The sequence below is a fragment of the Gopherus flavomarginatus genome, chromosome 1, assembly GCF_025201925.1.
Source record: "Gopherus flavomarginatus isolate rGopFla2 chromosome 1, rGopFla2.mat.asm, whole genome shotgun sequence".
In the NCBI taxonomy this organism is placed as follows: Eukaryota; Metazoa; Chordata; order Testudines; family Testudinidae; genus Gopherus; species Gopherus flavomarginatus.
In genome coordinates this window covers 213,884,326-213,906,318 of record NC_066617.1, presented here as the reverse complement: position 1 = coordinate 213,906,318, position 21,993 = coordinate 213,884,326, and the positions used below count along the sequence as shown (strand labels likewise).

The 21,993-nt window shown below is 38.9% G+C and overlaps 1 protein-coding gene across 16 annotated transcripts in view; it reads right to left on the bottom strand.

The window, feature by feature from the left end:
• CASK (calcium/calmodulin dependent serine protein kinase) overlaps positions 1-21,993 on the bottom strand; it is a 410,527-nt gene that overhangs the window by 47,871 nt on the left and 340,663 nt on the right. For all 16 annotated transcript variants that reach the window (XM_050936496.1, XM_050936500.1, XM_050936495.1 and 13 more), the window contains 4 exons: positions 18,323-18,400; positions 11,706-11,786; positions 4,442-4,630; positions 3,389-3,467 (listed from right to left, as the gene is read on the bottom strand). In XM_050936496.1, the coding sequence (XP_050792453.1) occupies positions 3,389-3,467; positions 4,442-4,630; positions 11,706-11,786; positions 18,323-18,400 (427 nt within the window). The remainder of the gene's footprint in view (positions 1-3,388; positions 3,468-4,441; positions 4,631-11,705; positions 11,787-18,322; positions 18,401-21,993) is intronic.

Below are 21,993 nucleotides of genomic sequence, written 5' to 3'. Positions count from 1 at the left end.
TGGAGGCAGTCCATGTACATTACGGTAGTCTCTTTTCACCATGTAATCATATTCATGCTGTTATAACAGCATCATCTTTGCTCACAAAATGCTCTGTTAGTTGTCCTAGGGCATAGGTGTTTACAGATGTATGGTTTAACTATTTGTGGGAGCTCCAAATTAAGTCATTTTCTTACAGATACGAATAGGCAATCTGCAGTGACATGTCTTCTGCAGGAAGTCTGTGTCCTGGGGCAGCAGTAGCATAGGTGCCTAATTCCGATTTAAAATTAATACACCTGTTGACACAAATGTGCCAAAACAAAAACTTTAACGGCAGAAAACCTAGACATTTGGGTTTTGGATGCTTGAAGCTGCCAGGAAGTCTATCTGTAGCACAGCAGATGCAAGAAAAATGCAGTAACACCATTTGGAGTCTAAACATATTCTCCAGATGAGTAAAATCCACAAGTACTCGGCGCTAAAGCACTGATACGAAGGCAAAAGCTCAAACATAAATAAGCCTCTGTGCCAGAATTTAAAATACAATCTGTGCACTTATCCCAAAAGTGAACAATTCTTAAAGATTGAAACTGGGGTATTACCACCAGTTCACATGGAGCAAGGATGAAAGAGTCTTTGCACAGGTTGACCTTGCTTGGGAGAAACTGATTATGAAGGATCAAGAAAAAGGTGAGAGCACAAAAATTAGCTCACCTGCCACATTGCCAACTCATGAAGAAAAGAAAAACAGCATGCAGCCATTGAGTGCTACAGCAGGGAAATTAAGAGTGTATTGAATATATAAATTTTAGCATTTGGATGAATATTGAATATATGGAATGACATCCAGTTGAAGCTAATAAGCCACATAGGGGACAGAACATTAAGTGATACAATGACATGCATTATATTTGATCACTGATTGCAGGAGACTATTAGAAATAAAAACTACTTCGAATGTTTAGTCAGGCTCATAAAACAGAACAAAGAAGTTAGATTTTTTTTTGTTATATTTGGTTAACAATTTGCTATTGCTGTAATGCAAAATGAAAAATCTCCACTTTGAGATTACGTTTACTTTTAATTAAAAGCAGTTCTATGGGAACTACAGAACCAAATACCTAAATATAAGTTGTTCCTGAGAGGACAAAAGACTTTTTGGCAATTAAATTGTTTCTATGAAGAATTACACCTTTTATTTTAGAACCACCCATTAGTAAGCACTTGTATAATTTTTTTTTGTTCAAAGCACTGTAGACATTGCAAATCCCTTTAGAGGTGGGTAAACATTGTTTGTAATCTCTTTGATGTCTAGTAATCTTAAAAGTTTCTTGTAAGAATAGTAGGTAAGTAAAAGTTCAAAGGTGCTGTCCCTTTAAGAGAATACACAAGTCTATACAAATTCATACAGCATTTCAAAGATGCTATTTAACTTTTTTATTCTCCTTGAATTTTTGGGATCTGAATCCAACATATTAATTATTTCAGTGATTAATTTATGATTAATTAAAATGCCTCATACTGAGAAACACGGAGAGTCAGGAAGTCTTGAGTTCTAACTCCAGCTCTGCCACTTACTCATTTTGAGTAAGACACTTCAGCTTCCAACCTCTGCTTCCCCATCTTTAAAATGGGGGTAATTATACTTTGCTATTTTTCCAGTTTGTTTACTCTGACTTTTTGACAGTCCTCCGTATATTGTCAGTTTCCCTGTTTAGTTAGGAAGCTCTCTGTTCTTCCTCACATTAATAGAAGAAAAGAAACAATTTTTAAAAATAAGAAAATGTGATGGTAAACCCACAAAAACTGGTAAGGGGATTCAGGTGCTGGTGTATCATCTGAAACTACTGCCAACTTACATTTTAGTTGCTAAACTGGAAAACTCAAAGAAATTTTGAATAACTTAATAAAAAGTCAGCAGACCCCTGGAATACCAACCGAGGAAGCAACAAATATCTACAGTGGTAATCAGATTAAAACACTAATAGACAATTAAGAAAAATGAACGAGTAATGAAAATGCTAAAGCATTTGCTGCATTTTGCCTAAACTTATATGCAGAAAACTCAGAAAAGAGTAATAACATTTCAAGACTTCTGAATATACTCAGAAGCATTCCAAAGTTAAATAAATCACAAACAGAAAAGCTTAAATACTACCTGCAAATTCTAGATTCTGTACAATAATTTAAAAATATCAAGGCATCATCGTCTGATGGGTAGAGTGGCAAATTCTATAATACGTTAAAAAGAATCTATCCCTCCGATTTTGGAAGCAGCTGTAGCTATTATACAAAGTAATAACCATCTACTACATGGAGGATGACTACCATCTAAGTGATCCCAAAGGAAGTCAATGACAAAACAGCAACTGTGACTCTTATATGCCAAATCTCCTTTTCTACTCATTTTAAAAAGCTGACTAGATTCAAGCTGATGGTGTCCCATTAAGCAAATATACAAGTTCACACAAATTCAAATCTGCCACTTTTAAGAAAAGTTTGATCAGTGTCACAAAATGACAGTTTTCAAATTGCGAACTTCCCTAGAGACACAATTCATATCTGCAGGCTGCCAGAGTTAGTTCACTACTGAGTAGGTAACTCTTGGCTCAGTCATTAATTACTTTTGACATATATCTGGGCACACAGGATGGGAGTGGAACAGAGGAACAGGCACAGGTCTAAAGGTTTGGCAACAGCTCAGAGCAGTGAAAGCCAAACATAAAGGTACAAGCTGCACGGCTGAGAAAAGTTTTGGTTCCAGATTCACATTCCGAGACCTCAGCAGTCAAACTGCCAAGAGTCTCAGAAGCTCTGTGAAAATACATGGAGAAATGTGGAATTTCTGCTGAACAGAGAGAGACTTTTGATATACACCTCTATCTCAATATAACGTGACCTGATGTAACACGAATTTGGACATAATGCAGTAAAGCAGCGCTCGGGGCCGGGGGGGCACACTCTGGTGGCTCAAAGCAAGTTTGCTATAACGCGGTAAGATTTTTTGGCTCCCGAGGACAGTGTTGTATCGGGGTAGAGGTGTATGAAGAAAAAAATATTGTACTTACTCTGAGAATTTTAGAAAAGAATTAGATAAATACACTTTCCAAAATTACATACACTTTAGAACTGATATTCTGTAGAAGCAATTTGAGACGACCTGCATCATTACCTATCAAAGCAAAAATTAAACACTCATGGCCCCTTCCTGAAACTTGTTCCAGGTGAGCAGACCCTTGCACCTGAGTGGTGACCCAGTGAAGTTAATGGGACTCCATGCATATACAGGGATTCACTGGTGTGGAACAGTAAGTTTTAGGATCAGGGTCTCACTTGTTACACAAAATATATTTGATTATGGGAGTAATCCAATTTGAGAATAAAACCATTTACGTCCTAAGATTACCTTGCCTGTGAATCATTCCTCCATGCATAATTCTTGCAACAATGCAATGGTTCAGCTCATTCATTTTTAAAGTGATTCCCTAGTAAAAGAAATTGTTAAATCATTAAGAAAAAACATTCAGCAACCTGCTCCTTCAACTACTAAGAATGGACACTTCTGCTGCAAGCTTGAGATGAAGCTATGTTTTAGAGGGAAATCCTGGCCCTATCGAAATCAATGGGAGTTTTGCCATTGACTTCAAAGAGGCTAGAATTTCACCTTTAGTTTTGAATTTATACACTGTTGCTCTTCTGAGATCAAGTAACCACCATAAAACTTATTATGGAAACACTCCACATGCTGAACATACATACTGTTTCCTCTTTTGCTATTTTTCAAACCCCATCAAAAATCAAAGTATACCATTTGTTTTCCAGAGAGCTAATATTCTTTTTACAGGTCTTTCCATTTACTGTTTGAACTAATTTCAAAAACTGATCAAATTTGGTTATAACACAGATGCATTTTTAGCTATCAGTAAAGACAATGATTCTTTATAAGATGAATACATAGTCATTTAGTATGCAGGCTATTGCATAAAAGAATTGCATGGCCTGCTAAACCCAGGGTTGAGAGTTCAATCCTTGAGGGGGCCATTTAGGGATCTGGGGCAAAAATCTGTCTGGGAATTGGTCCTGCCTTGAGCAGGGGGTTGGACTATATGACCTCCTGAAGTCCCTTCCAACCCTGATATTCTATGATTCTATGATTTCAGTTAGAGGTGTGATTTGTTTTTATCAGAATACATATACCAGTACAGCATCTAACGTTTATGTAACTACACCAATACAGTTTATTTCATTTTCCATACGGGAATAAGCTATACTGGCATAAGCACTTTTCAACTGGTTTTACCGTGTCCACATAATGTTGGTTGTACCACACTTCAACTATACTCAGACAGTTAAAGCAGAACAACTTTTGTGTATAAAGGCTGTGGTTTGAAACTACTAAGATAGTTTGTCACCTCTTTCTCTTTACAGAGTTAAGAGAACAGTACTGTTGCCTACATACCATTGGTTCATCTGTGTTCTTCTGGAACTGTACCAGTCGGACTCTTGTTACGTTCTCCATATCCATGTCACCGTTGGCGCTCTCTGGAGAATCTCCGTTTAAGTATGGAGAGGTGGGTGGAGGCGTAACTCTCAAAGCTTCGTCACTGTAAACTTCATGTGCCACTACATCATGAGTTTGAAGTAAGGCCTACAGGAGGTTACAGAAGTAATCAGATTTCCATAATCTCTGGTGCGTTTTCTCATTCCTGACAGAAGGTTTAATATTTCCCCCAGAAGCTAGAGCATGCCCATGATATTACTTTCTTACATTTATATAAGGCCTTTTACCTTGAAGGATTCCTAAACACAATATTCATTTTATAAAACTACAATATGTGTGTGTAAATTTGGGTGCTTAAATTAGGCTCTTCACTCATCTACCTAAAGGTAAATGACTTCATTTTCAGAAGTCCTCAGCATCCAAAAGTCTCACTGAAATCGGTAGGAAGTGCAGGTGTTCAGCAAATTTTGAAATCAGCCTACTTTTATTTGGGCTTTTAGTTCCATGTGTGGGCACCTTACTTTAGGCACACAGTTCTGAAAAGCTTAGCCATACACATGTACAGGTATCACTTCTTCCAACACTGAAATGAAAGTGAGTTTTGGGATGGAAATAGGCAACTCTTGACTACAAACAGTAACACTATAAGACAATTACAATAGAAAGTGAATATGACCAATATATTCATTTGAAACTGAAAGAGAAAAATGCAAGGTATTTAGGATAATACTTCAAGATAGAATTTGGCCAAGACCCTTGAGTTTAGCACCTTGACTCCAAGTTTTTTCCATCTCTATTTTACATATATTCTGAGAACAACCCCTCCAACGTCTGGCACAGTGTCCTTTAACACTATGCTGAGAAACTAGTTCTATATTGACTCAGAGGGCAAGATGCATGGCCTTACTCAATTGCTAACATGACTACTTTCTTAAACACCATGTTTTTTTATTCCTCTCCCACAGAGAACTGGTGCAGCACAATCCCGTTTGGTTTGTGACATCTGATAAAAATCACCTTCAAGTACTAATTCATCAGTTTTTCTCTACATTTCCTGATATATTGTACAGTATCACATACAGTTGATTAAATTTATCAAAATGTACTTGATAAGCATATCAATTACCCTTCTAGTTATTTATAAAGGCAGCATCAAAGACAGTTAGAATATCTAACTGTGAAAAGTGTAATATGTTACCAGGAGATATAATCTAGATAAAATATAAAAATTTCTCAAGTACTTGAAGAACATTCAGTATCAGGTTTTTACATGCACGACATCCCTCTTCTCTCTCTTTTTCCCGTGGGGATCTCTCAGGGCAGTGGTCCTCAACCTTTTCCGGGTGGTGGGCGCCGGACAACGAGCCACTGAGGATTGTGCCTGGCGGACAAGCATCCGCTGAAATGCCCCGAGAAGCGACAACGTCAAGAGGTGTCGCTGCTGAAATGCCGCTGAAAATCAGCGGCATTTCAGCAGCGACGCCTCTTAGTGACATCACTTTTCAGTGGCATTTCGGCAGCGAAGCCTCTTGATGACGCTGCTCATCGGCGGCATTCAGTGGATGCTTGTCTGCTGGCCAGTATGCGGGCGTACATAGGTGCCCCGGCAGGCGCCATGGCGCCTACGGGCACCACGTTGGGGACCCTGGTTTCAGGGCCTCGAAGAGTCCCTCTATTTCACGTTTGCTTTTTTGACCTTACCAGTCTTTAAGAACCTGTATTATAAACAACCTTCTGTCAAAAGCCTGGACAGGATTTACAACTGAACCAATCAATGCTGCTCCTATATCATCCCAAAGGTTGTCGAAGATTGGAGAGAAGGATTACTTTCCCACAGGGCTTGTGCTGCCGGAATCAGGGTTGAAAAAGCAAGCCTGCTCCTTACAGTGTCTGGTACTCTATAGAACTCTGCATCAGACTGGCCACACTACTCTGTAGGTAAGCATGTAGTGCTACCACTGTAAAAATGTAGAGACCCATGACTTGCATGTTGAAAGACCTATGAATCACACAGCTTGAGTTTAGCATGTCTGATTTATTTTAAACAGATGAATGAGTCCCTGTGGCTGTTTAATTTTTGATTACAAAAGTTCATTTGAATATTCTGTATTTAAATAGGTTTTAGAAAGGGCATCCATGCGAAACTTGTTTCTCAGGAGTGACTCCAAGATTATAGATGGGATTTTATGGTTACCTACAAAATTCTGCACTTGTTTCTGAAAGGCCACACCACTTTTAACATGCACTATATACTATAAAAGAGGATTTATAAACTTTTAAGGCACCTTCCTTAATTTTAAAACTAATTTGGGGAATTTGGCTTTCTATGGAGCTGATGCTGTCCTGTTTAGAGTATCTCGAGAGATGGGGGTATGTAGCTCCTATCGCTCAAGATACTCAAAACAGGAAGATCCTAATTCTCAGATTTTTCTAACATTTCAAACCTACTGCCAGTCCAAACACTATTTTTAATTAAATATTTAATGGCATCTGTTTCTGTTATTAACTTTTTAAACTCTAACAATGGGCTCATACTTCCAGATATTTCGTCAGTGTCCATACCTGACGTGACTGTTCATTTTATCTAGATTTACAGAGATCTTGACTATACACAGAAGTTGAATCAATTTAACTAAAATTGGTTTTTAAATTGATTTAGTTAAACTGGTGCAAAGAGGGGTGTGGTTACTCTTAAGCTGCCTTGTATGTGACATATCTAGTTAGCTTAATTTGGTAACTGACAAGACCAGATTCTCTTTTTCATTTTTATCCCCACAAACTCCTTGACTGTGTGTCACAAGCAGCCCTGAATAGGAGCCAAAACGTATCTTATGTGCAAGTTGGCATTTGTTTTGTCTTTCTAGAGAGTGTTTTTGGGTGTATTCTTGACTTTGTGCATAGATGATCTTTAACAGAACAGTCTGCTATGGTTTCCTGAACCCAATTAGTAAAGGATTGCTTTCTATCCTCTGTTCTAAGGGTGAAATATTTGTTCAGGCATATCAACAAGTAGAGTCATCTCTCATCACATCTGATTGTGTCCGTTATATGCCCTGCCCCTAACAATGCCTTTTCTTAACAAGATTCCCAGTGATATATTTCTGTTTTATAAAGCAACATTAAACCAAAACATCATAACATAATTGTATCTGATTTGAACAATTAGCTTTTAATGACTGGATTAATACAACACTTGTGTGTAGGCAAAATAAATGATGATAAATATTTGCAAGGTTTGTTACTATATTTGATGATTTACATCTGTGCCTCCATAAACATACACAGATAATACAATTGTGAGAACACCTATTTCTGTATTGCACTAAACTGAATTTCACCGAAATATTTAATCTAAAGCATAGTTTCCCTTTAAACTACACAATTTCCTCTGTTATCGTTTATTGTTACAGTATGGTCATGTTTTCCTGGCTCTTTTCCCTTTGTGGACCATATGGGTCCCGAAAGAATTCTAAGTACTGTGGCAGAAGTTATAAATGCTGTTTCCCACTACATTTCTGTATCATTCACTGCAAGGAACAATGAAGGAAGATACATAGGATGCACTATAAATACCTAAATATATAAAATGCAAAACCCCCCTGTGCGAGAAAACATTTCAAATGTTGCCACATGAATAGATGCAAAAGAACAGTCCAGTTTGCAGATATCACCGCTGTTCACATTTACTGTTATAGTGGCACAAAGAAAATAATCTTTTTGAAATGACTCTCCAGCAGAACAGACACTTGCTAATCCCTGAAATGATTCCTAAACTAATCACTTCCTAGAAAGCATACATTTAAAACCAACATTTATCTGGTTATATTTTAAAAAATTTATATCCACATTTTAAGAAAATTCAAACAGGCTCCAATTATGCAGTAGCTGAATTATCTCATTTGTAATCATTGGGCAGGCAATGGTTAAACAAACATTTTAAAAACTCCCAGAATGAGAAATATGAAAGGCTAACTTTGAGCCTGAACTTCCTGCAAGTAATAATGTACCATACTTAAAAACACACTAATGCATATACAGTAAAAAATACAACCAGATAAATGTAAGCATTCTAGGAAGTGATTAGTTTAGGAACCATTTCAGAGATTAGCAAGTGTCTGTCCTGCTGGAGAGCCATTTCAAAGAAATTATTTTTGAGCAGACCCACAAGAGTCCCTTGGCAATGAACGTGGAAATGTATTTGAATGAGTTTTAGACAATTTTTTTGTTAACTTTTGACAAAAGTTGTATAAAGTAGCCATCTACAGCCAGCTGCCTCTGTATTAAGTACATGAAATGATTTTGCTTTCTTAGAAAAACAAAGAGAAAGTGATGTTCTGAAGTGCAGCAACTTCTGCCTGGGGACTTTTACTCTGCAGCAGTGGCTCTTGGTTGAAATAAAAGATTCTTTAAAATGAATGACCCACACAGAATGCTCAGTGTTAATAGTTAAGCATGAACATAAGTCTTTTCAGGATTGGGCCTTATTGAGCATTAAGTAAAAAAACTTTACTGCGTGACTGATTGCCAGAAGTTAGAAAAATATTTGGTTTAACCAGGGGCACTCATGTTCAGCACCATCTATGCTGTTTTCACTTGCCTCTGCTATCTTAGTTTTTGGTCTCTGTTAAAAATTATGGATTCTGGTATCACATTCCTCAGATAATGAAGCTTACAAGCCTAAACCTTACAACCTAAGTACACACTAGCTTAAGACATGTGATCCTACTGACTAAACCATGTGTCCTAACTCTCAGTGCATTAGACTGCAATGATATAGCAACTAGAATATATTTTATTTTACTAAGCTTTCTAACGGCATGCTGAAAATAGGCTGTCAGTATAACACATTGTACTGTTTTTTCTACTTACATTGCTTGCATACAGTGTTAATAATTAATATGTTGGCAAATATTTTGTTCTCTCACTCCACCATTACATAATGGAGTTTTCAAGTGTCAGTGAAGCATGGCAGGGTGTCAATTATACGTCAAATGATTTCCTTTATAAGGTCATTAGCCCCAAAATGATTCACTGGATTGTATTTTTTAGGATTAATAACTTGTCTCTGTTAATGTGTTTTAATATCATTAGTCAGAGAGTATACCATATTTGTTTACAGTAACTCTTTAAAATTCTCAGGAAATAGAGAATTATCTATAAATTAAAACCAAAAGGCAGGTACAAAAGCATAAAGCAGAGACTAAAATTACAGATTCTGGCTATCTAATTAATGAATTACATCTAGTTCAAACAATTTCTGCTCAGTACCCTGTGAGGTCTACTGACTAATGTCCACTGGGACACAGATGAGGTGCCTACGTGTTTAGCTCATTTATCTTGATGTCCTAAACTGCGGGAGAAGGATTCACATTTTTCACAAATAAAGAGTAAGTATTTCATTTTTGCAATGAAGATTTTTTACAGCTTCTTTTTGCTTAGAAATAACCACCCATCAATATAATTTAAACACTTTAAAAGGGAAATCAGTCTTTTATTCCACATCAAAAACATATTAAAAAGAATTGTTGCAAGAGTTTTCTGACAGCTGGTCTTAAAAAATGTCTATGAGCACTTTAGCTTAATTATTTTTTATATAAAAGTAGTTTTCTGATGCATAACACTTTGCCTGTCATTTGACTCAATATGAAAATCTTTAATAGATTATTATTTGGGGATTACTTTGAAAACGGTGTGCACATAAAAGCAGATCAGCTAGCCTTTCAAACTGCCATCTAATCACATACATTATTGACTTCTGTCTGCTTTTACTTCTGATGTCTTTGCAGTAAATCCAAGATACGTATTACATGGGGGAAAAAAAAGTTGAATCAGGATAAGCCACTTAGCAGAGAAGCTGGGCAATAGTCAGTACCATTCTTATTTTTACTGCTTCCTTCCCTTCCCACAATAAGCATGGCAGTCATAATGTCTCATTTTTTCTATTGTAAACAACCGTCTCTACTAAAGCAGAGCTGGTTTTGCTACCATTATCAGAGTGGGTATCGCCATCAGGCAAATGGCACACCAAGCAGCTGAGGTACAGAACTACTCTGATCTTCAAAGAATCCAGCTGGAATGCTACATGCTGTAACCTGTAGCCTTTGCAGGCTTCATCTGCCTATTAAATTAAGGTGGTTGCAATTTGCTTTATTTTATGAAAATCTGGTACTGTTTTCTGGTTGGCTTTGTGGTGGTGGTTTTTTTTGCAAAATGCCAATTCAGCCCTCAGCTGGGCAAAATCTTGGGAATGCCTTATATTCATTCTTTGAGTTAGAGACTTACACAGTGATTTCAGAGAGAGGTTTGGGTGCTCAGACCACTGAACGTAAGGCCATCACTGCCCCCAAAATAAAAACATGTGAAATATACCAGATAGTTTATCTTAGGTACAAAATGCCACATTTAGTGAACTGTACCACCCGTCTGACTCACCTCAATCTAGATTTAAATATAGGAAACATTCTAAAAGTGAATAAACACATTTTTGCCCAACACCGGTTTGGAAGAAAGGAGGATCCTCACCATGTCTTCCTGGGATCCACAGGTTCCTTTCTCCATTTTATATCCCAGTCAGCTCCCAAAACAAGTTCCTGGAACTGGGAATCTAACCTAGATTACTCACGTGGTAGTATGAAGGACAAACCACAGAGCTACTAGGCTGGGTGAAATAGTTTTAACAGGCTATTGAGCCAAAGAAAGTAACTGTTAATAACATTAACTGATTTTGTTTAAAAAAGGATTCCATCCTACCCTATTTTTGTAAGATTTCGTAATGAACAGTTCCATTGCTTTGTGACTGTGTCACAAAAGGTTCACTCAATGCTACTGATGTCTGTTAGATTTGAGTTACCTTTATTGTCAGTCTCTTTAGATTTTTCTTACTAGTTTCTCTTATATTTTCTTTTAAAAAACAAACATTTTAAGGAATAACACCCTTATCTGATGAGCTCAAACCTGCAAAATAGCTCTGTGTGCAAGCTGCAATTCTCATGACAAGCAGCAAACAAACAATGGTCCCTCAGTGTAGCAAGCATTATGCATCAGCCCCATAACAATATCAGCTGCTGTGCTAGCTTAGCATATTAGAAATGCTGATTAAATATATATCTGTGTGCAGTTAACTATACTTTTGTTTTGTTGCTTATAGGCTTTAGGTAGTATATTCTTGGCTGATGTTCCATGAGGAATGTGTTTAAGAACAGCCAAAGCAGTATTTGCTTACCATGAAATGAGGTTGTGTTAAAATACGTTTTAGCTCTTTTGCATCATTGTTCTCTGGGTAACATGAAATTTCTTCCAATACCTGCAAAACAAACAGCACAAATGTCAGTAAAGCTAACTGCTCTCTATTCTGTCACAAAAGTGTAAAAAGCATACTTTACTCAGGTTGGCCATAATCCCTGTAGCACCAACACAATCAATGGGTTATGACAGTAAAGGGTCTTTGAGAATGGGAACTTTTTTAAAAAAGAATAAAATATCACATATTGATGTCTCTCTTTGCTAATGAAAGAACAGATTTCAAGAAAGCAGTGTCTCTTCTCAAACTGAAAATATTCTTTAAAAGGTTATTATTGCAACTGCAAAAGTAAAGTGTTAACCAGCAACTATATAAGTCGCTCGTATCAACCTCTGTTTCCATGCCTGAATAGGGGCTAAGAAATATTAAAATAGAATTAAAAACATGTACAAAATCTTGAATTATCCAGATTAAAACACTGTTTCTGCAAATTAAATGGTTAAAAATATGAACCGTAGATGGTCCATCTGTTATACCACCACAAAACTCATGATTCTATAAAAAGAAAAGAGCATTTCATCTCATGACTAGGGCAAAAAAGGAAATGTATTTTTACTCAGTCCCTTACAGTCTGATATTTTTAATTTTATTCTCAACAGTCAGCTGTTTGGATGGCGGAAACAGAGCACTCTGCTTCTGGCAGCGGCTCCAGAGATTAATTGGTAGGAAATTCTGCAGAGCAATGTGGTTGGCACAAATACTCCCTCCCACCACTCAGGATAGGATCTCCTCCTCAAATCACTCTCTCTCATCTTTCCACAGAAAGGTAAACAGGGTGCATTTTTAAACTCCAGCATTCTGCTAAAGCTGCATTTTAGGTCTCATGGTTGAACGTGCAAGATATACAACTCAATTTTGTCACACGGGCATGAGCCAGTATACTTATTGTGGGCTGAATAAGTTATTCTGACTATTTGCACATTTTTACATGTGCTTTCACTTACTGGTGGATTGTAGGTTGCAGGGCTGTCTGTAGGAAAATGGCGCCCTGAGTGAACTCGTATTTTGGCACCCTTTGTTTCAGTTTGAGACCAGCAGCGTGGGGTGCACGGTGCAGCCCCAGAACCCAGCCGTGTGGGATGCAGCTCCTGGACCCAGAGCCCAGCCGGGCTGCACAGGGAGGAGTTTCTGAGCCTTGGGGCTCCCCTGGCCATGCCCCCACAACTGTCTAACAGGAGGAGAGCCTGAGGAAAGGGGAGACCCAAGGGCTGGCCTACTGGGTCTGCAGGGGCAAGCCCAGCTGCCTGTGCCTCTCCGCCAGGCTGGTGGCAATAGGTAGCCCTGCCCGCTCTCCTGGCCTGGCTGGCCAGGGGTTCCAGTCCCCTGGCTCGTCTGCACTCAAACCAGGCCGGACAGCTTGTGGCACTTGGACAGCAGCCCTGACCAATCGATTGCCCATGTTGCATATCCATAAGGCCGGCCCTGGTAGGTTGTAGTTACATGTATAAACCACACAGGACTTAAAAGGAGAATAGATTCCATACTCTCTAGAACCTTCTGAAATGCACATTTAAGTCTTATTTCCACACTTGAGTTGCTGCCTTAACTCTCTCAGTATGTTTATTTTTCTGTGCTAAAAACAGACGTGCGAACCATCCTGGAATTAACAATATTAAAGGAATTCAGACACTGATAAGCTTCCCATTCTTTTTTCTAAGTAATTGCAAAATGATTAATTTGGTGCCTGCAAAGGTTCTTTTAGTGCCTGATGAGGGATAATTTGCTTGTTTTTAAGGTATATAAGATCAAAATTGGTAAAACATATAATTTGGGAAAGAAATACTGAATTGTTTTCATGTGATATATTTTAAATTGCACAGAAGCCTTCATCCTGTGGTAATTATCTATTTAAAACATTAATATTGGGCTAAACTTTCAGCCTCAACTTTACAGCGTCTGCAAAATTGCAAGCGCAAATAAGTGCATGCAAAAGTTTACTCCTATAGTTATCTGTGTATGCCAGGGTTTCTCAAACAGGGGTCGCCGCTTGCTGGCGAGCCAGGCCAGGCCAAGTGTGTTTACCTGCCCCATCCGCAGGTCCGTCGGATCACAGATCCTACTGGCCATGGATTGCTGCTCCGGGCCAATGGAAGCTGCAGGAAGCTGCAGGCAGTAAGTCCCTTGGCCTGTGCCACTTCCAGAAGCTCCCTTTGGCCCGGAGCAGCGATCCGTGGCCAGTGGGAGCCGCGATCGGCTGGACCTGCGGACGGGGCAGGTAAACACACTGGCTTGGCCCGCCAGGGGCTTTCCCTACACAAGTGGCGACCTCTGTTTGAGAAATCCTGGTGTATGCAATTTAGAATACTTGACCATCTAAGAACTTAATTACACTTGCAGGTCAGTTATTTAAATATCCAGCTGACTGTAATTCTGCGCCAAAAAATAATTCACATAAAACTGCAGCAACAAACTGTACCAGAAAAAGGGAAGCCACCTTTTGAAAGTCTGTCCCTTTACAGTAAAATAGATCTGCCTTAATTCCTCCAATATCAATTATACTAACACTACAAAATCAAAAACCTAACACTTTATCTGGTATGGTATTTTATACGTACAATAATTTTTATAGTACTCATGAGTTATTTGACAGTTTCGATATTTAATATCAGCTATCATTACTACCTACCAGTTGATTCTTTAATCCTCATTCTAATCTAGACCTGGGTCAAAACACTTCTACTTTTTGTGCCTCAATTTCAATAGTGGAAACCTGCTGTATTATCAATCTATCTATACTGAGGTATGTGTTTGGATCCCACCAACATAGAATCTGAGCACCTCACAAACATTAATGGATTCATTCTCACAATACCCTTGTGAGTTAGGGAAATTATTATCCCCATTTTATAGACGGGGAACTGAGGCACAGAAAGATTAATTGGTTTGTCCAAAGTCATACAGGAAGTCTGTGGCAAAGCCAGGAACCGAATGCAGATCTCTTGAATCCCAGTCTAGCACCTTAACCCCAAGACTATTCTTCCTCCCTTAAGAAAGCAAGATGGGACACAGACCCTATGGGGAGTTGTCTGCTTCTTGGTATCTGAGAAAGCAAGAAAAGACCCTCTCTTCTTGCTCACAGAGGGACTGAAAAGGGAAAAGAAAACCATCGTTCTCAGCAACTAGAAGGAAAGAGCACTCTTCCTCCTGGCAGCTGGTGAAAGGAAGAGATTCGGTTTGGTAACAGAGAATGCAAGTAGACATTCTCCTACCCAGCAGATGGTGGATAGGGTGCAGTGGGCTGTAGGGGAGAGGAGATTCTCCTTGTTAGTAATTAGGAAAGATGATGATGGAAGACTTCCTCAGTCAAAAAAGCTAACAGAATGTTGGGAATCTTTACGAAAAGGATAGACAATAAGACAGAAAATATCATACTGTCTTTATATAAATCCATGGTATGCTCACATCTTGAATATTGTATGCAGATGTAGTCGCCCCATCTCAAAAAAAACATATACTAGAATTGGACAAGGTACAGAAAAGGACAACAAAAATGATTAGGGGTATGGAATAGCTTCCATATGAGGAGAGATTAATAAGACTGGGACTTTTCAGCTTGGAAAAGAGATGACTAAGGGGGGATATGATAGAGATTTATAAAATCATGACTGGTGTGGAGAAAATAAATAAGGACGTGTTATTTACTCCTTCTCATAACACACGAACTAAGGGTCATCACATGAAATTAATAAGCAGCAAGTTTAAAACAAACAAAAGGAAGTATTTCTTCACACATCTACCTTTGTGCAACTACTAGTAATTTCCCAACCCAGTCTGATTTTTGCACAGCATACTTTATTGCCCTCATGTATTGTTTGTGTAGGGGCATTTTTGCCAACCTGTATTGGTTTTGTAGGGAAATACTGAGAACCCAAAATGTGATCACTAAAGGTATTTGAAAGCTTTGAGACATGGCTAGAAAGGGCTAAACAGCTTGCAGATTCCACCTTTAAAGACATATTAGAAAAGTATATAAATGGTAATTAGGACTATTCCTTAGAAATAGTTAACCTAGTTATGTTAACTAGACTAGAGTTTTGAAATGCAATCCTGTATTGTTAGAGAATTGGAGGTAATACTAATTATATGCGTTTACTTGTATCTTGTTAGATGTTAACCACGTAAATAGACAGTTCCTGTGTATTATTTTAGCTATTGATTCAGAGGTCAAAAGGAAATATTAACATTTAGATGAAACTTAAGTGTGATAATATCATTGTCTATATTTCATTTTAAGGTTTGTGGTTAACTGTTTATAAACTGCTTAATGGATAATTACCTTATGCTGATGAATGCAACTACACCTCTACCCCAATATAACACTGTCCTTGGGAGCCAAAAAATCATACTGTGTTATAGGTGAAACCATGTTATATCGAACTTGCTTTGATCCGCCGGAATGCGCAACCCCCACACCCCCCGAGCGCTGCTTTATTGCGTTTTATCCGAATTCATGTTATATTGGGTAGCGTTATATCGGAGTAGAGGTGTAGTTACTTGAGTATGCATAAAGACCAGGTAGTTCTACTTCAAAGATGCTATTCTTCACCCAAGGAACACCTGCTGTGAAGAGGCTATCATAACCTAGCAGAAAACTGTATAAAGGACTCTTGGGACCTGATCCTTTCATCTTGGATCTGCCTGAGCTTTATTTCAGGGGAAGTTTGAGTCATAAGACTGAGATCTCCAGTCCCATCTGGATTGCCTTGGATATGAAACACTGGACTGAAACTATGGACTAATTCTAAGATCTCTTTGCAACTTCAAAGCTCACCATCTCTACTATGAAACTGATCTCAGAATTGTACTCATGTCTGTATGTATAATGATCTTTTGACCAATACTCTCACACTCATTTTTTTTAAAATAAATTTTATTTTAGTTAATAAGAATTTGATGTAAGTCTGTATTTGGGTAAGATCTGACATATTTATTACCCTGAGAGATAATGTGTCCGATCCTTTGGGATTGGTAGAACTTTTACATTTGACTTGGCTGTCTGGGAGGAAGCTCAAAGGATGGGTTGCTTTTAAGGGAACTGCGTTTTGGTTTCTCTGTAACCAGTAAGGTACTGCAGAAGCTGTTTAGTGCTGGCTTGGTAAATCTAAGTATTGGAACACTCACCAGTTTTGGGGATTGTCTTTCCCATTCTTTGCAGTTTTCCCTAATTGAGCAACCGCAGTGTGGCCCGCACCCCGGTCACAAAGGCATTCAGGTATAAAATGTGCTACAAGGCTCATAGACATTTGTTAGTGGACCGGTCTGCTCTCTCTAACAAAGGGAGAACCCCTGCGCCTGCACTGTACTGTATGGCCAGCACCCCCTACACAGGTGCACTCTGTCTGAACCCCTGCAGGAAACACGCTCACCACTTCTTCACTGCTGTAGGGAGGTTGAGTAATGCTCTCTACAGAGTTGGTAGGGGTGCCTCTTTGTGGGCCCTCTACCTCCTTTTCTCTACCTGTAGCTGCAAGCACAGTCTCCTCTGAGAGGCTCCTGGCCCGTAGTGGCTCTAGGAGCAGGTAACCTTCCAGACTCGGCTGTGCCACACTGATATTTCTTGGGGCAAGGAACCAGCAGCCTCCAATCTACTCCATAGGGTTCCAGAGAAGCACGAGTGTGGCTGGATAAGAGTGATTTGATGGAAGGTATATAAGACGGATGTGGGGAAGTGGGAGAAGGGATAGATTTAGATGGACAAAGACATAAAAGACCGGGTAAAATTGTGAGGGCTGCTCAGAAGGTTCGCTTGGGCTGTTAAAGTTTGCCAATCTGGTACAAAGACATGTTTCAATAAAAAGTAGTTAGGGAATCAGGAGAGAAACTTTCCGGGGAAATGTCAGTGTGACTTCAGTTATTACATATTGTGAGTCAAAATGTCTTTTCTCATTTGAATTTTAGCATTACTGTAAGCAATGTTTTTCAGCCATCATATGCTAAACAACTAAATGCTTATTTTTGACTGGCACTACAGATCACAATTCTGAATTTAGAATTTGCCCTAAGTTTAACAGGCATAAAAGTGAAGTAACTGTTTTTATTGGTTTTGGCCATTTTGAGTCATATGTCCTACTGCTCTGATCTGACTTCCCTCCTCCCCCCTTTTTGGCATTAAACTAACTTTCTCTTGCAGATGGATGCAGTAAAAAGCAAGCAAATCTGGATTAGATTAATAGACATTTCTAAAGAAAAGTGTTATTTGAGAAATTATAGAAGCTTCAAACTTTTGCTGCATTCAAACCCATCAAATATAAAATATATGCAAATAAGCACACTTGTCCAAGGACAAAGCTCCTCTTTTTTATATCCCTACTGACAAGTCAGAGATTATATGATGAGGCTTCATAATGAAAACATTCCTTACAGTCTGGGAAATGATACATTTACAAAGTATGCCATATAACCAAGGGTAAAAACATTTTCAGTCAGTCAACTTTAGGAGCCAGAGTAGAGCATCGGCACTGTATGATGATGAAAGAATTTTACATTAAACAAACAAAATAAAAGTCTGAAAGTCTAAAATGCATTTCAAAATCACTTACCTCTTTGGCTCTCTGTACAGCATCACTTGGAGGATTCCTGATTTGCGGTGAAGATTTTGTGTTAATTTTGTCATAAAGCTGAAATCAAAAGGAAATAGAATACTGCAATTGTGTGCTACTTTGTTAGTGTTCAACATAATTGAATCCAACAGCCTATATTCAATAACATGGTTAAAATATCTGTGCTAAACTACAAGCCCCTCAGTGTTTTATGTACAAGTTTAGCAAACAAACTATTTAAAAAAAAAAAAAATTTCCTGAAGACAGTGCCATCCATTCAAAATGTACAGGATATCATGGGAAAGTTTAGAGAGGTTGTGGGATTTTCTGTGCTTCTCATGCATTTTCAACAGGAGACTTTGGGAACCACAACACTTGTGCAAATATTTCTGTGAACTTTGAATAAGTGGCACTATAACTCATGATAAATCATACATTCTGTTAAATATTTTAAATTAATCCAGAATTCTCACTTTTTCCAACAAATCAAATGTCAAGTACTCCAAATATTATACAAATTTTAACTAAAGTTCATAGCATGAGACAATGCAACTTCAGACAGAAAAGCTTTTCAAATTAATTGCTACAGAAACCTAAGTCTTGGGAAAAGTGGAAAATTACTCCTTCCAGAAAGGAATGTTCACACAAAGGATTATCCTCTCTTTACCAGGATTTTCTATCAACAGCATCAATACCAGCATGTTTAAATATGAAATCAAAGGCCTTCACTTCTCATCTATTTTAGAAAATATTTTTGAAAAACATAAATAAATAAAATACAAAGACAAGAAAGAGCTGACTACCTATGTTCAGCCCTCCCAAAGTGTGCCTGGTTTAAGGGAATAATCATATATTTCAGAAATGAATAAGCCGTATATTTAATTCCTTCAACCTGAAGCATTCAGTATATTGTATTTGCTTTAAACATAGGTCCAGAGATCTTTTCTGAAAAATCCCCAGATCCATCAGATTACTACTATAGAATGTGACTTTGTAAATAGAAACAATCCAGCATATTTTAAATAGATTTTTAATGAAAGGTACCTTCTTATAAATATAGGAAAGTACTTTAATTTACAAACCTACAAAATACATGAAGTTGTGGTATTAGGCACAGGTGCTGGCTTCCTTCTTGCCCCAGGGGGTGTTCAATCACAGTTTCGCCCCAAGCCCTAACTCCACCCTACCTCTTCCCACCCCTGCTTTGCCCCCACCACCTCTCTTCCTGCCTAGTTCCACCCCCGCCCCCAAGCGTGCCCTGTTCCCACTCCTCTCCCTCCCCCACAGCACCTCCTGCATAGCTGATCTTATAGCCGTGGTATCTGGCTGCTCAAAATTAGCAGCCTCCCTCCTGTGGAAACTTTGCCTCACAGATATTACTGAGCACACAGCAAGGAGCTAGAACCCTGGGGATATTACTTTCAATGAGGTCTAGTGAGCAAATTGTGCCAGCAACTCTTTAAAGGCCAAAGACACATTCAACCACCATTCTGCACTTGTTGAGCCAATTGCTGAGCGATCCTTGCTGCTGTCCAGGTGTCTGACTTCATGAACCATGGGAGTAAGTGGTAGGCAGGGTCTCCCAGGATCACTATTGGCATTTCAACGTCACCAATGGTTATTTTGTGTTCCAGAAAGAAAGTCCCTGCTTGCAGCTTTCTGAACAGACAAGTGTTCTTAAAGATGTGTGTGTGCATGCCCCTTCCCGGACCATCCCACCTTGATGTTGGTAACACACCCCAATGATCCACCAGTGCTTGCAGCACCATTGAAAAGAATCCCTTTTTGTTTATGTATTCTTTGGCAAGGTGGTCTGGTGCCAAGATAGGGATATGTGTGCCATCTATCGCCCCACCGCAGTTAGGGAACCCCATTACGGCCAAACCATCCAGTATTTCCTGCACATTGCTCAGAGTCACTACCCTTCTGAGCAAAAGGCAATTAATGGCCCTGCTTGGATTGACCAGCTCCACATTGATTCCCCCACTGATCAGTAGCAATCTGGCACTGCAAGCTTCTCCACAGAGTTCACCACTCGCTTTTCCAGTGTCAGAGCAGGTCTCCTTTTAGTGCAGAGCCGGGGAGAGCTCCGCATACAGTTTCTGGCAAGCAGCCTTGAACATACAAAAGTTCTGCAGCCACTGGTCGTTGTCCCATAACTGGATAACAATGCGATCGCATCAGTCAGTGCCTGGTTCCTAGGACCAGAAATGGCACTGCACTGCATTCAGCTGCTGCACGACTGCCAACAGCAACTGGGAATTGTTTTGTTCTATGGTTTCCAGCAGGGCTGCTTGAAGGACATTGCCATGTTCCGTGCAGCAATTCCCCTCCTAGCTCTGGAAATACTGCAGGATAAGGCATGTGATATTTGTAATGCTCACAATAGTGCACAGCAGAGCAGGGGTCAACCTTCTTGGGATATGGCATATGTGTGGCTATGCTAGCCTTTCGAAAAAAAGGCGCAAAATATTATGGGTCCCAGCTGAAATCGGGGAGTGAGGGAGAAAACTGCACCATCGGACATTGAAACCATGTTCCCAGCCCCCCCGGGAGGCATTGCACGCCCTTCCCAAAGACTCCTGCGGCGAGTTGCACTGTGGTATAGCTGCTCACAGTGCACTGGTGTGGACAGGCACTACTGACTTAATTACTGTGGCGGCTGGATGTTGACTTAACTGATGTTGACTTAAGTTTGTAGTATAGACATGCCTCTAGTCTTTGCAGCCAAATAACATTCTTTGATCATAGTTTGTGTAATTCTATGCCTGTCACATACTTAACAGAAAATATATTTGAAAAAAGTTTTTAGAGTGTTAAAAAAATGTCTGGGTGCTATTTTGCCCATACTTTTTCCCTTTGTTTTTCAAGTGTGGCTCCCTTAATACCATGAGTTTGCTCTACAGACAGCTGAGTCAGAGAAAAAAGGTAAGCAATTTTTAGAGGTTTTAAAACCTAATATAGCTTTTTTAATGAATAAAAATGTCATGACTTAAAATTCTATTATCGGAAGGTTTTCCAGGTCTAGAACCAAGTGCTGTGCGCTCCACTGAAAAGCTGCAAAAACTCCCTTTGCCAGACTAATTTGATCAATATCTTTCTTTGATAATGTAAATAATTCTCTAGACAAGGGAAATGTTGTAGACTGAATATATCTGGACTTCAGTAAAGCATTTGATATAGTGCTACATGGGAAATTATTAGCAAGACTAGTTTCAGAGTAGCAGCCGTGTTAGTCTGTATCCGCAAAAAGAACAGAAGTACTTGTGGCACCTTAGAGACTAACAAATTTATTTGAGCATAAGCTTTCGTGGGCTGCAGCCCACTTCTATGGATGCATGGAATGGAACATATATTGAGGAGATATATATATACACATACAGAGAGCACGAAAAGGTGGGAGTTGTCTTACCAACTCTGAGAGGCCAATTAAGTAAGGAAAAAAAAACTTTTGAAGTGATAATCAAGATAGCCCAGTACAGACAGTTTGATAAGAAGTGTAAGATTAATTTATTCTCACACTTCTTATCAAACTGTCTGTACTGGGCTATCTTGATTATCACTTCAAAAGTTTTTTTTTCCTTACTTAATTGGCCTCTCAGAGTTAGTAAGACAACTCCCACCTTTTCGTGCTCTCTGTATGTGTATATATATCTCCTCAATATATGTTC